The 12,769-nt window shown below is 38.5% G+C and overlaps 1 protein-coding gene across 1 annotated transcript in view; it reads right to left on the reverse strand.

Annotated features, from left to right (window-relative positions):
- The window catches only part of CAPRIN1 (cell cycle associated protein 1), a 31,398-nt gene that overhangs the window by 11,982 nt on the left and 6,647 nt on the right, over positions 1 to 12,769 (reverse strand). The window contains exons 3-11 of the mRNA XM_075545915.1: positions 7,486 to 7,548; positions 7,305 to 7,391; positions 4,016 to 4,254; positions 3,844 to 3,926; positions 3,301 to 3,438; positions 2,292 to 2,344; positions 1,901 to 1,987; positions 1,226 to 1,381; positions 915 to 1,023 (exon numbers count right to left, since the gene is read on the reverse strand). Of these exons, the coding sequence (XP_075402030.1) occupies positions 915 to 1,023; positions 1,226 to 1,381; positions 1,901 to 1,987; positions 2,292 to 2,344; positions 3,301 to 3,438; positions 3,844 to 3,926; positions 4,016 to 4,254; positions 7,305 to 7,391; positions 7,486 to 7,548 (1,015 nt within the window). The remainder of the gene's footprint in view (positions 1 to 914; positions 1,024 to 1,225; positions 1,382 to 1,900; positions 1,988 to 2,291; positions 2,345 to 3,300; positions 3,439 to 3,843; positions 3,927 to 4,015; positions 4,255 to 7,304; positions 7,392 to 7,485; positions 7,549 to 12,769) is intronic.

Below are 12,769 nucleotides of genomic sequence, written 5' to 3' on the forward strand. Positions count from 1 at the left end.
ACTTAAATCCTAACTAACTCGTTTTTATTCAGTAACCTCTTTTTATGGCACCTAAATGTTATGCAATATTAAATGTTACTTTATATAGCTCCACTTTTTTGACATTAATGTTGCCATGATACTGGAGATTTAGTTGATGTTTATTTTCATTTTGATTGAGATTCAAAAATTCTCTTAGAAAGCTACAAGCATCCTCTATAGTTCTCACTGCAGTCAATTTAGATTCATGGTGACCATGTAGGATGGAGTAGAACTTCTTGTCTTTCTCAGTTCCTTAAGGGAACCACAGCCTAATGTGTAACCTCTACTCTACCAAGTCTCCTCATCCTCTAGAGCAGTGGTTCTCAACCTTCCTAATGTCATGACCCTTTAATACAGTTCTTCATGTTCTGGTGACCCCAACCATAAAATTATTCTGTTGCTACTTCATCACTGTAATTTTGTTGTTACGAATCAGCGACCCCTGTGAAAGAGTCGTTCAACGCCCTTCTAGGGGTCAACACCCACAGGTTAAGAACCGCTGCTCTAGAGGGATGCTCAATTGTTTTTATTCCTGTTAACTTTGTTATTTACCAAATAGGTCAAACGTCTTAACGATTAAGTTAAAAAAAAAAAACGGTAAGCAAGGGGCTGAGAAGCAGGAGGAAAGAGGACGATTTAAGGAAACACAAAACAGGCTTCTGAAGTGTTGCTGTTGGTTGTAAAAATTCAAGTTGAATAATTTGTTAAATTCAAGTTATGTGGGGGGAGCAGAGAGGGAGGGGAAAAAAAGAGGACTTGATGCGAAGGGCTTAAGTGGAGAGCAAATGCATTGAAAATGATGAGGGCAAAGAATGTACCAGAGAGAACTGATACCAGAGAGAACTGGCCCTATACCACAGTAATCGGTCATATGAAAATGTACCATTACTAACCTGGAGGACACACAAGCTGGGGCATGTCCATGTTTTGTGTAGGATTCATGGGCTGGGCAGATACAATGGCAGGGTCAAGTGTCTGGTTTTCAAAATCCAACATAGAATCCTACAAATTAAGTTAAGACATTAAAAAAATTAAGTCATTTTGAGCATGATGAGGGCAATGAATGTACAAATGTGCTTTACACAATTCATGTATGAATGGACTGTGATAAGAGTTGTATAAGCCCCAATAAAATTACTTAAAAATAAATTAAGTCAAATATCAACTCTCAAACCTTCCGTTCTATCTTTAATACTGTACATACCTGAATGAAGTTATAGGGCCCCTGCATTTGTGCCATAAGGTCTTGCACTCGCTGTCTTCTCACGAGGGGATCTGCCTGAGCCACTGGAGCCAAAGAGTGGGGCTCTGGTACTGAAGGAGATGCAGCCTGTGGCTGCTGTTGGAGTGAATTTACTACCTGAAGTGAGAGAAGGCCTATTTTATAGTACAAGTAATGTGATCAAAGCCAACCGTTTCAATCAGTAACTGGAAACAAGCGTTAACCAAAGTCCCGATGGTTTCACAGTTGTCACCGAAATCCAGCAACCACTTGGCCAGAGAAAAGATCATGCACCAATAAACCAGGCAAATGAAAACTCAACAAAATGTATTATAAAGGCGGCTAATGAACTAAAGGTAAAAACCTGAAAAAATGTAATGCCCAGTAGAGGGAAGAAACAAAAACGGAAGCCTGGTAACCAAATAGTCTAAGGGTAAAGAAGGAGTTCAAGAAGACATTCTCCACAGGCCCTGCACGTCTATTTGCCCATTCTCCCTGGCAAGATGGTTACATTGAAGGCTCTGCAGGGGAAGATCCCAAATTTTTAATAGCACTCTAATGGCAAGAACAGATAAATAATATATTTCTAAAGACAAATTAACCAATAATTTTTGCATGATAAAACATTTTAATCTAATCAGTTATTTTAACGCTTACCTCAACTGTTTCAACTGTCCACTCATCTACTTGCTCTTTTTCACCACTGCTGAATTGTGTTTCTGCCATAAATTGTCTATTTACATACTGCAAAGCAAAGCAAATGTTTAAGAATGCTATATGCAAAGGCACGAAGGGTGGGGAGAACCCCAAACTGAGTCCACTCTCATGAGTCAATGCTGTCTCATATAGGGAGCCTACCGAGCAGGGCAGAACTGCCCCGATGGGTTTCCAAGATTATCAGTAACTCTTTGCAGGAATAGAAAGCTTACTCATTCTCCCACAGAATAAAATGTGGTTTCAAACTGTTGACTATATGGTTAGCAGCCTAACTGATAACCCAGTGCACCACCAGGGTAACAAATGGAAATGGAGCATTACAGAAACATACCTCTGTTGATTCAACTTCATTTTGTTCAGTGTATTCCTCTGCTGGCTCAGGTTCTGAGGCAAAATATGGCAGAAATGTAGACAATGTTTTTAAAGTTGAAAATTCAACTTAAAGACTCCAAATGAGTAAATACACAACTGGAATGAATTTACAAAGAGCTAAGAGGTACTTTCATTACACTGACCTGACAGTAGGAGATCTCCTTTATATTTACTTCAGAATAAAGTTGGTTCAACAGTAATTTTGTAACAGATAAATGCAAAGGAAGCGTTACTAATTTAAAACCTCTTTCTAGTATGTAAAGTAACACATAAATTAAAATACTAAGTAAAAGTGGTAAAAAGGACTAAAAAAGGCTTAAGTTGATGTACAACATAAGTACCACTAATATCCGATTTTCCTACCTAATTTTCTGTTTTTAAAAGTGCTTACTATGTCATAGTAAATAGAATGTAAATCCTATGAGAAAGCAGATTTTATCCTTAGGCACATAGAGGTTTCTACCCAAATTTGCAGAGCTTATATGTAGGTAGTGGAGTCAAGACTTGAACCCAAAGTTTGATAAGGGAACCCACACTTTTACCTCATTATAAATTTTATGTTCCACAAATGCTTCTACCGAAGCTAGTATTTTTTTTTTCACCAACTTTAGAGTACAGTAATATAAAAGTACTCAGGAAAATACCAATGTCTGTGTTCACACTGTGATAGGTGAAGATCCCTTGTTATTCCCCCAAAACATACACTGGCAAAGCAAGCAGTAAATGCATGTCAGTCACACATCTACTTGGAAAGCCTTACAACAAACGACTGGCCTCCACGAATACTCGAAGACCATGAAGAGAATACCAATTTTTTAAAGAGAGCAATCTCTGAGAATTAATCTTTGTTTTCTATCTTATTGTCTTAACATATTTAAATTTTCTTTTAAAACCTGAGAATACATATGTAATAACGAAGACCACAGCTTAAACTTGAGGTAAGAGTAAAACCAGGCTTCTAAACTCACCGGCTTCAGCTCCCTGGTCTTCTACTGTGGGTGCTGAGGCAGCCTCCTCTTCCTCACATAACCCATTTTGGTGGTTGTGAGTACTGTCAAAGTAGTTTGACTGAAAAACCCGCTCAACAATTTCCTTTAGTGCTTTATCTAAAAATAAAGGGTGAGTTATGTTAGTTTACAACAGACTCAACATTCTAACCAAAAACAAACTTCTTAACAGGAATAAAAATCCTTGTCTTCCTCTCACATTCACACAGTAATATGCACATTAAATGGCATACATCTAGTAACAAATTCCAAAATTTGAGGCAAGAGTAATGTTGGCTGAGGTTATGTGCCAACTGGGTGTACCATGACTCTCAGTAGTTTGGGAGTGATGTAATATGGCACTTACATAATAATTTACACACAATATGCAAACATGTAGGAAAGAAATACTAAAAGCAAATAAAGCAAAATGCAAATAGATGAGTTTCTACTTTAAGATTTTAATATCAATACAATACAAAGTAGGATTCTTAGTTAAAAAGTGAAAGTACCAATGATACTCACAGGTTGTTCCACATACAGACTTTTCCTTCCCCTCCAGCAGGTCCCACAGGTGAACGGAGGCTTGCTCATACTGCTCATTCAATCTTATAAAAGTAATCATATAATTTTCTTTTTAGTTGTAAACTTAAAACCGTACTTAGAAATTTCTATTTCCAAATATGCCTGCCTGTACCTTAAGCTCATGTCTCGTTCAGGGTCCACTAACTTGTAGAAATCATCCAACAATGTCAATTCCTCTTCAGATAATATCGGCACGCCATTCAAACCTTGCTTCAAGTCAGTTCGTATTTCCTCATCTCCCAATTTGTCCAAAACATACTGCAACTCAAGCACAGTTTTTAAACGTTTCTGCTCTGCTTCTTCTCGCATCAGCTGCTCCCGACGTGCTGTCTTCTTTATTGTTTTCTGAATCTTAAAAAAAAAGAACATGAACACAAGACACCAAAGTGAGTTTTAGAAAACAGCTTTAAGTTCAATTTCAAATACAGCATTACTAAATAAGACAAACTTCAACAAGTTAGGAACGGTCCAAATAGTAGAGTAGTCCCAAATTACAAAAAAGGATGAGCCATTTTATGCAGTTATTAAAAAGTCAGCTCACCTCACTCCCTTGACGATAATACTACTGAAATGTTACCGGTGAAACTAAATTTTTGGTTTTGCTTCAAAAATAATATGGTACACACATAGTATAAGGAAGTGGATTCATGTAGAGATGACAAGACTATGAGGTATGGTACATGGGAGGAGTTCATTTTAGTCTTTGCTCCAAGTTGGAGATTTACAACTAAAATTTCCCTAACAGAACAAAACTTTTTAAAAACTTTTATTTCCAAGTCCCATATATGCTAAATTTAACAAGGAAACTCATCACAGCAACAACAGGAGCATACCTGTACTTATATATCACCCTTGGTAGAATATGGTCCAAAATTTTAACTTTAATACATAATATTAACTCTCAAGGAGATAGTAAAGTCTGCTACTGCACCCCTCCTCCCAGTCTACGTCAATAATTATGCAGGTCCTCCTCCATGTTGGGAAGCTTTTAGTAGTCTGGTGGTATAGTGGCTACACACTGGGCTGTGGTTAACATCATCAGCAGCTGAAAACCAGCTCCGGTGCAGGACAGAGACTGGGTTTTCTACTCCAGTAAATAGTCTCAGAAACTTGAGAGCGGGGAGAGGGTTACTATGAGTCAGCATTAACTCAATGGCAGTGGGTTTGGTTATATTTTTTGGTTTGAGAGTTCATTTCAAACTGATTTACTTGGGAATAAAAAAGGGGGGGGAGGAGAGGAAAGAATGCTGGAAACAGAATGTGCCAGCAAAAGAATAGAAGAGCATTAACCAAACTCAAAGTCATTTCTCACCTACTCTCATTTCTAACATCAGAGAGCATGGAGAGGGGAAAAGTCAGTCCTTTCAATAATCAAGGAAACGTTTCCCGGCCTACCTTCTTTCCCCCTTATCTCAAAAAGGAAATGGGAACAGTGCTGACCCATCACAAGGATTGTAAACAATGCAACATAACAATCTGCATATAAATTATTTATTGGGAAAACAAACTGGCTATGCAAATTTTATCTGAAGCATAAAACAAGCAAAATAAAAAAATGAAAAAAGTGTTTACTCAGGGGGCAAAATGGTCGTACAACACAAAAGTCTAAGTATAATCAATCCATGGCACCGAAGTATACATGTAGAAGCTGTTGTATCTATCTTTGCCACTATTTAAAAAATAATTACATGACTAACAGTTAGTATAAGAAAGTGTTCTAAAATTGATTGTGGTAAAGATTAAATAACTCTTCTTGATATGATTGAACTATTGAATTATATAATATTAAATCATATGGTGTGCCAATAAAAATGTTTTAAAAACAAAAAATGAAGAAAGCCACTTCAGAGGAAACGCACAGTTCCTGTTAGCAGAGAATGAGGTAAATAAATCCTCTTTGACTCTCACTGACATCAAGTTGATGCTGGCTCATAATGACCCTACAGGACAGGGAAGAATTGCCCTTCTGAGTCTCCCAGATTGACTAACTCTGTACAAGAGTAGAAAGCCAAGACTCTCCCTAGAAGCTACTGGTGGTTTCAAACTGCTGATCTTGTGGTTAGCCGCCCAATGCATAATCACTACACTACCAGGGCTCCTAGATAAAGCCTAGAAAAAATAAATTAGAGAGAGTTGATGACACTCCACAGCTAACAACTGCCAAAAAGGTTAAGATCCAAAAGATTATTTAGAACAGTAGTAAAATAGACATAAAAGATATAATAATTTCATTTGAAGTAATAGTGGCATCAAAATTAGATGCTATATTTAGTTGTACACCAATCTTAACTTCCTATGACCCAAATTTTAAAATAAAGAAACTGGGTATGATGCATTAAAGCCTGAGGCTCTGGCCTAATTTGTTAAGTGGAACAAATCCCTACCTGTGTGTAAATTAAATTTCCTTTTGTCCATTTTCAGGTATATCATCAAAGTTTTCCATCTTTAATCAAATATAATAAGTAATGATAATATTAAGTACTTGCAATATTACTTACAAACAAAATTGTTCTACGCACAATCTCATGAGAGGCACTATTACCACTTTACACAGATTAGAAAACTAAGGTATCAACTTTCCCAGTAAGTGAAAGTGGCAGGATTAGGACTTAAACCTAAGCAGTCTGGTTCCTATGTCAGAACTGCTTAAGCAAGCACTGCATGTTCTCTCAGACCCTTAAATCAAGACTAAAAAGAGCCCCCAGTGGCATCAGCTTAAGTCCCCCACTAACTGAAAGGCTGGCATTTTAAAGCCACCCAGGGCCTTCACAGCACAGGCTTCTAGCAGCCTCTTCCTGTACAGATCTCAGCCCCTCCGAGGTGAAATGGAATAATTTGCATCTAATGGTATTATTTCTATTTTTTTCTAATGCTATTATTTCTGAGCACAACTTTTCAACAAATGGTTTGGCATTGTTTATAATTTTCATCATATTCATCAAAGGCTTGTCACTTCAAAAGTCTTTCTGGGGAAAAGTCACCTCTGTTAAGATTAGAGTGTTAATAAGGACGAGGAGTGGTGCCGCACCCCTTCCTGCTTCTTATGGAGTCGTCACCAATCACAGAAATACGCCAACAATGACACGGAAAATAAACGCCCTTCAGCTTATAGATTTGTACAGCAGATTTTTTAAATCAGTGTGATCTTTTAGTGTAACTATTAAACATTTCTTGCTTATCTGAAACACCTTTTAAAAGACACTTTTCAAGTGCTACATTAAGTCTTACAGAATTGGAATACATTTCAAAGTGGGGGCTGAGTCCAGTGCTCCCTTTGCAGGCAATGTAACGGAGTTCCAGAATGCTTATCAATGGTGACGCTAAGACTAAAACTGAAGCAAACATGTCCCTTACCTCAAGTTTTTACATTGCATATGCACATACAATTATTTTTTACTTACATCTTGACTTAATGCCATGAAACTCCTCTGTAATTCTTTTGCAAATTCCAAATTGTTCGTAACTTCCTGGTACTTAGATACCGCATCCTAAGTTGACAAAGATAGAACCCAATAATATAGTAAGCACAACCACAAAATTAAAAATAGGCATAAAATCCTTTTAAATATATAACGTCTTTACCAGCTGATCTTGATTAAGCCTTTCCCCTTTGCTCATTCGTTCCTGGTAATCATCAAGCTTGCCCTATTTTTGAAAGAAAAGAAAATTATATCCCATAACAAAGATATGCACCAGAGTACATGCTTAAATGGCAAAACCCATAAAGTCCTCATTAAATTTGTCTCAATTGTTTGAAAATACTTTCTAAATATACTTGTTAGTACATTAAAACGCTTAATTTTAACTACTAAGCCAAGAAATTAATTTTAATAGTTATGCATGGCTAAGTCCTCTACACGGTCTGTGAAACTGGATGTCATAATTTAGATGTCATAATCTCAAGCAACAGCATTCATGCCTTTTCTACTTTTATTTCATTTCCAAATTCCTACTTGTATGTCCCTTGCTGCTATTGGTAGCATTAGTTTTACTGCTTTGGGGAACTATGATGCACTTCATGGTAATGTTTTCAAAAGCAAATAGAACAGAAACATAGCACTACAATACTAAAAAATACGTGATACACTAGACTGAACTTGGTTGCCTCTCAAGTGGAAGCACACACAGTAAACATAAAGTTCACATAATAATATATCTAAACCAGTAGCACAGACTCTTATCAAGACTATCAAGCTATATGTACCATAGGTACTGCATGTACCATACACCTGGCAGCACCATCACTTAGTATACAAGAGTCATGAGATGCACATGTGGTACGTGCAAAGCTGCATTCACTACATCCTATTCTCCAACTAGGGTTTGTTAAATCTACTGTAACTTTACAGCACACCACGGATGCAGCTGGATACTTACTGCGTGCAAGGATGTTATGCAGCACCTGATTGCGCCTTAACCATGCCAAATGAACCAAATATTGTAAATACTGCAAATGGATGATAAATAGTTCCCACATACATAGGTGGGGCTCACAACTTGTTTAGAATCCTGCTTATACTTCAAGTGAGCATATCAGGTATTTGCAAAGTGGTAACTTTTATTCACAGAAGTAAACAAAGCACTAACTCTCAATTAACCTGAGAAAAACTGAAAGGGGAATCCACTGCAAGATAAGCAAAACACAAGATGAAACAGCAGTAGCTCTGCACAACTTAAGTTTTCTAGAATTCTGCCTCCCTAAACAGGAAAAAGATGGGGCTACAGCATCAAATGTGGCAGCAGTTCTACCCTTTCCTATAGGGTAGCCATGAGCTAGAACGGACTCAATGGCAGGGAGCACTCAGGCCCTAAGACAGAAAAAAATTCATGTGTAGAGTTTGTCCTGAGTAAAAGTACAGGCATTTTGTCTTTGATGCTCTTCATCCAATAGTCTTGAACAGTATGAGATACTTGCAGGATACTACCTCTTGAGGTTGTCATACTACAAAAAGGCCACAAATAATGAGATCTGTGAGCGCCTGAATCCATCTTTCTCAGATGAGGCCACAAGTGACACGAAGCAAAAATCTATCCTACTGTGGCTACGGTGTGTCTGAGTCTCTGACTCATGGTAACCCCACGGCACACTGACATAAAACATTGCCTTTACTCATGGAATCTGAGCAGAGATGGATGCAGTCTAAGTCAGCGGGTTTCAATGTGTGATCACCAAGCAGCATTAGCACCAATTGGGAACTTATTAAGACATGTAAATTCTGAACCAGACCTGTTATCAGAAGCTCTAGGGGCAAAGCTCAGTAATCGGACTTTAATTGTCCAGGAGCCCTGGTGGCAGTGTTTATGCATTGACTGGGCTGCAATCCACAGCCCAGTGTTTCAAAAGCACTAGCCACTACGTGGGACAAAGAAGAGGCTTTCTATTTCTACTCTAATAAAGTTCGTCTTAGAAAGCCGAAAACCCACGGAAGGAGTTACCCTGCCCTATGGAGTTGTTCTAGGAGCCCTGGTGGGCAAGTGATTCTTACTTTGGGCTGAGATCCACAATGCCAGCAGTTAGAAACCACCAGTCTCTCCTTGGGAGAAAGACAGGGCTTTCTACTCCCATAGACAGTCTCAGAAACTCAAGAGACAGCTCGACCCTGTCCTACAAGGTCACTATGAGTCAGCATCAACTCAATTGGTGGCTGTGAGTTTTTAGGATGGGTGATTCGTGCGCACACTTAAAGCTTGAAATTAAGGCCAAAACCTTGTAATCCCCTTATAAAAAGTCCAGTAGAGCCTGGAAATAAATGATTCTCAAGCAAACAAATGATACGATTTAAGACCTTCAAAGAATTACATGGCAGCCTCAACTTGGAAATGTTCTCCGAAGGTTCAGTTTTAAAACAAACCAAACTGAAAACTTGGGTTTCTAAAGAAGCTTGTAGGTGAGGTGAACTTAACCTAGAACCTTTTATATAACACCTGTCTGGCCTGGACACTCTCTTGGGCACTCAGGAAAGCAGGAATTGTTCTCCAAGAGGGAAAAGTTCCCACCTCCCATTCATTTTAGTCTTGTATTGATGGTCAAAGCCCCTGAAGTTTACTTACCACTAAACTCAAAGAAACATATCAAAATTTGCACTAGAACAAGAAAAATCCACCTAAAATAATCAATTGATCAAATTTTCTACTTTCCAAAACAGCTCGCAATCCTGGCTCACTCTAGGATTTTGTGATTAAGAAATAATATCTACACTGGTCCCATCACTGAAAAAGCAGGAGATAAATGACATTATTCTAACTGGTTGTATCTCTATTATCACCACCTATTCAACTGGCTTCAATAAATCCACCAAACCCAGTACCATTGAGTCAGCTGACTCATAAAAACTGCACAGGACAAAACACAACTTGTCCCATTGGGTTCTCCCAAGGCGCTCTTTACTGCCACATCTTTCGCCCATGGAGCAGCTACTGGGTTCAAACCACTATATCACCAGGCTTCCTTAAATTAAGTCTAGCAAGTAGGAAGTTGTCCATTTGCATGATGAACTAATTCAATATAATTAAAAGGACATACTTATCACACTGACAGATGTAACGTTAACTCCCAACAGAGGGAAGGCAAATATTTCCCTATAGACTTTTGTCTTTCCCTTAACAGCCCAGCACATAGTAGTTCATCCCTACACACACACACACACACACACACACACACACACACACACACACACGGCTGTCTAACACATGTTGTTAGGGGTGAACCCAGCTCTATGTGCAACAAAGTTAAGCACTCGGTGTTGTTTAAACCCGTGGCTGCCCCCACCTACTAAGGGTCTTCAAGTTTCACTGTTTGCGGTTTTTACCAAGTAGAGCGGGCATTCACTTCCACAACTCACATTTAAATGATTACTTCCTCTGAGGGCTTTTGTAAGAGAATGGAACTTTCCCTAGCACAAAAAAGTACCAGAAAGTCTACCTGACAGTTCTGATAAAAGACCAACCTACCCCTCTCATGGGGAAAAGTCAAAAATATTTCTGAGGGTTCCCAGTTCATTCATGCACTTTTATTACAAAGAAAACATGTTTAAACAGGCCCCTGTAATCAGTGGATGGCTGCAGGCAAGTTTTCAGCAATTCTGTCAACTTAGGTCTTCTTAGAGTGCTGCTTCAAAAAAGATCTAACTGGTTTCCTAGGGGATCCAGTGAAATGCAAGGGAAAGAGGTCCCGCCAGAAGGTTATGGTAACTTTTTGGAGAGATTCAAAAGTGGCTATCTTAACAGAATTTCTTCAAAAACATAGGAACTAATTAGGAAGTGATGATTGTAAAATGGAGAGCTGCATTGTTGAGTAAAGCTGAGTAATTTCTTTCCTATCATGACAATGTGCTTGCTTTCTTCCCATTTCACTGGGAAACCTTTTTATCCTAAATCCCTGCAGACTTCCTTTTGTTCTGCAAATTCAAGGAACACCATTTAAATGCCTGAAGGATGTGAAAACTGCCATCTTGACCTGGCATAAATCAGGAGTCACTTCTTTCACAAGCCCATGGACTTCAGAAATACATATCTAGAAGGGTATGTTGAAAAGCAATAGTTTCACATTTTGACATAATTTCTACGATTTTGCGCATGCGTGCACACACGCACACACATAGTCATAAAGCCTTAGCTTTCTCCCCTGGATCTGCTGGCAGTGTCAAACTGCTGACTTTGCAGGTAGCAGTCCATTGTGCAACCCACTACACTATCAGGGCTCCTTCTTTCCCTTCATATTCTATACTTTTAAAATAAATCCAAATAAAGTTAACTATCGGAGTATACTAAAAACACATATATAGCACCAATCATGAGCCAGACGAAAATCAGGCTGTTTCCCAGATTACCGAAAGTCTTTGGAGGGGACCGTAGCATAAAATTAACTACTATATACCTGTCCTAAGCCATTTTTTCAAGAGGAAACGTGCAAGTTAAATAAGCTGTTTAGGGTCACACATTCCAAGGTATGTTGTGTGACTCAACCCCTTCCTCCCTAATAAAGCCACTCTGGATTCCTGCCTGTGCTGTTGTTCTCCTTCCTCCAGCCAGGGTGATTAAATCAGACTGCTGAATCAAGGTCCCTTTCTTCCCAGATTCTTCAAACACCAAAGTTACTTCAATGAAATTCTGCAATGCTATGAGATAGACAGCCAAGAAAGTTATCTTAACTGGTGTCTTCCTTCCTGATTCTTGGATCAACAAATTCCATGAAATGACTATTTAAAACAACCTTTGAAAGTGACAAACTAAGAAAGGCACAGCAACTATGTGTGTTTATGTATGTATATATATACACACACTCTTCAAATAAACAATTGTACAAAGCCTCAACAGTAGACTTGGAGACAACCTATGGAAATCATGCCTATATAAGAAACTACACAACTCCTGAGTTGGAATCAACTTGATGGCAATGTGTTTAAAGCTTAAATGTCTAAACTGAGCCACAATATCTAAACTGAAGCATAAGATGACACAATCATTAAGAGCACTTAGTGGTAAATTACTGTCTAACCATTTCTAGTACGCAAAAAGAACCTGCAGAAAGACAATCGCAGAAGCATTTTTTTGCTCCTCCTCTACATCCCACTTTCTCTATATTTTTCCAAGTTACTTATGTCTACATTCCACTCTTCATGCAAACATGAATTCCAACCTTCCATAGCTACCTGCCTCTAATTTACCCTGACCAATCCAACTGAGACTTAGCTGTTAAGTGCCCTTGAGTTGGTTCCAACTCATAGTGACTCTATGTACAACTTACTTGAGCCCATTTGCTGCAGTCCGTGACCAGTCTATCTCATTGAAGGTCTTTCCTCTTCTTTTCATTCCCTTCTGCTTTACCAAACATACGAGTGTCTTCTTCTAAGCTTATAACTTTCAC

The sequence above is a fragment of the Tenrec ecaudatus genome, chromosome 4, assembly GCF_050624435.1.
Source record: "Tenrec ecaudatus isolate mTenEca1 chromosome 4, mTenEca1.hap1, whole genome shotgun sequence".
NCBI classification, from domain to species: Eukaryota; Metazoa; Chordata; class Mammalia; order Afrosoricida; family Tenrecidae; genus Tenrec; species Tenrec ecaudatus.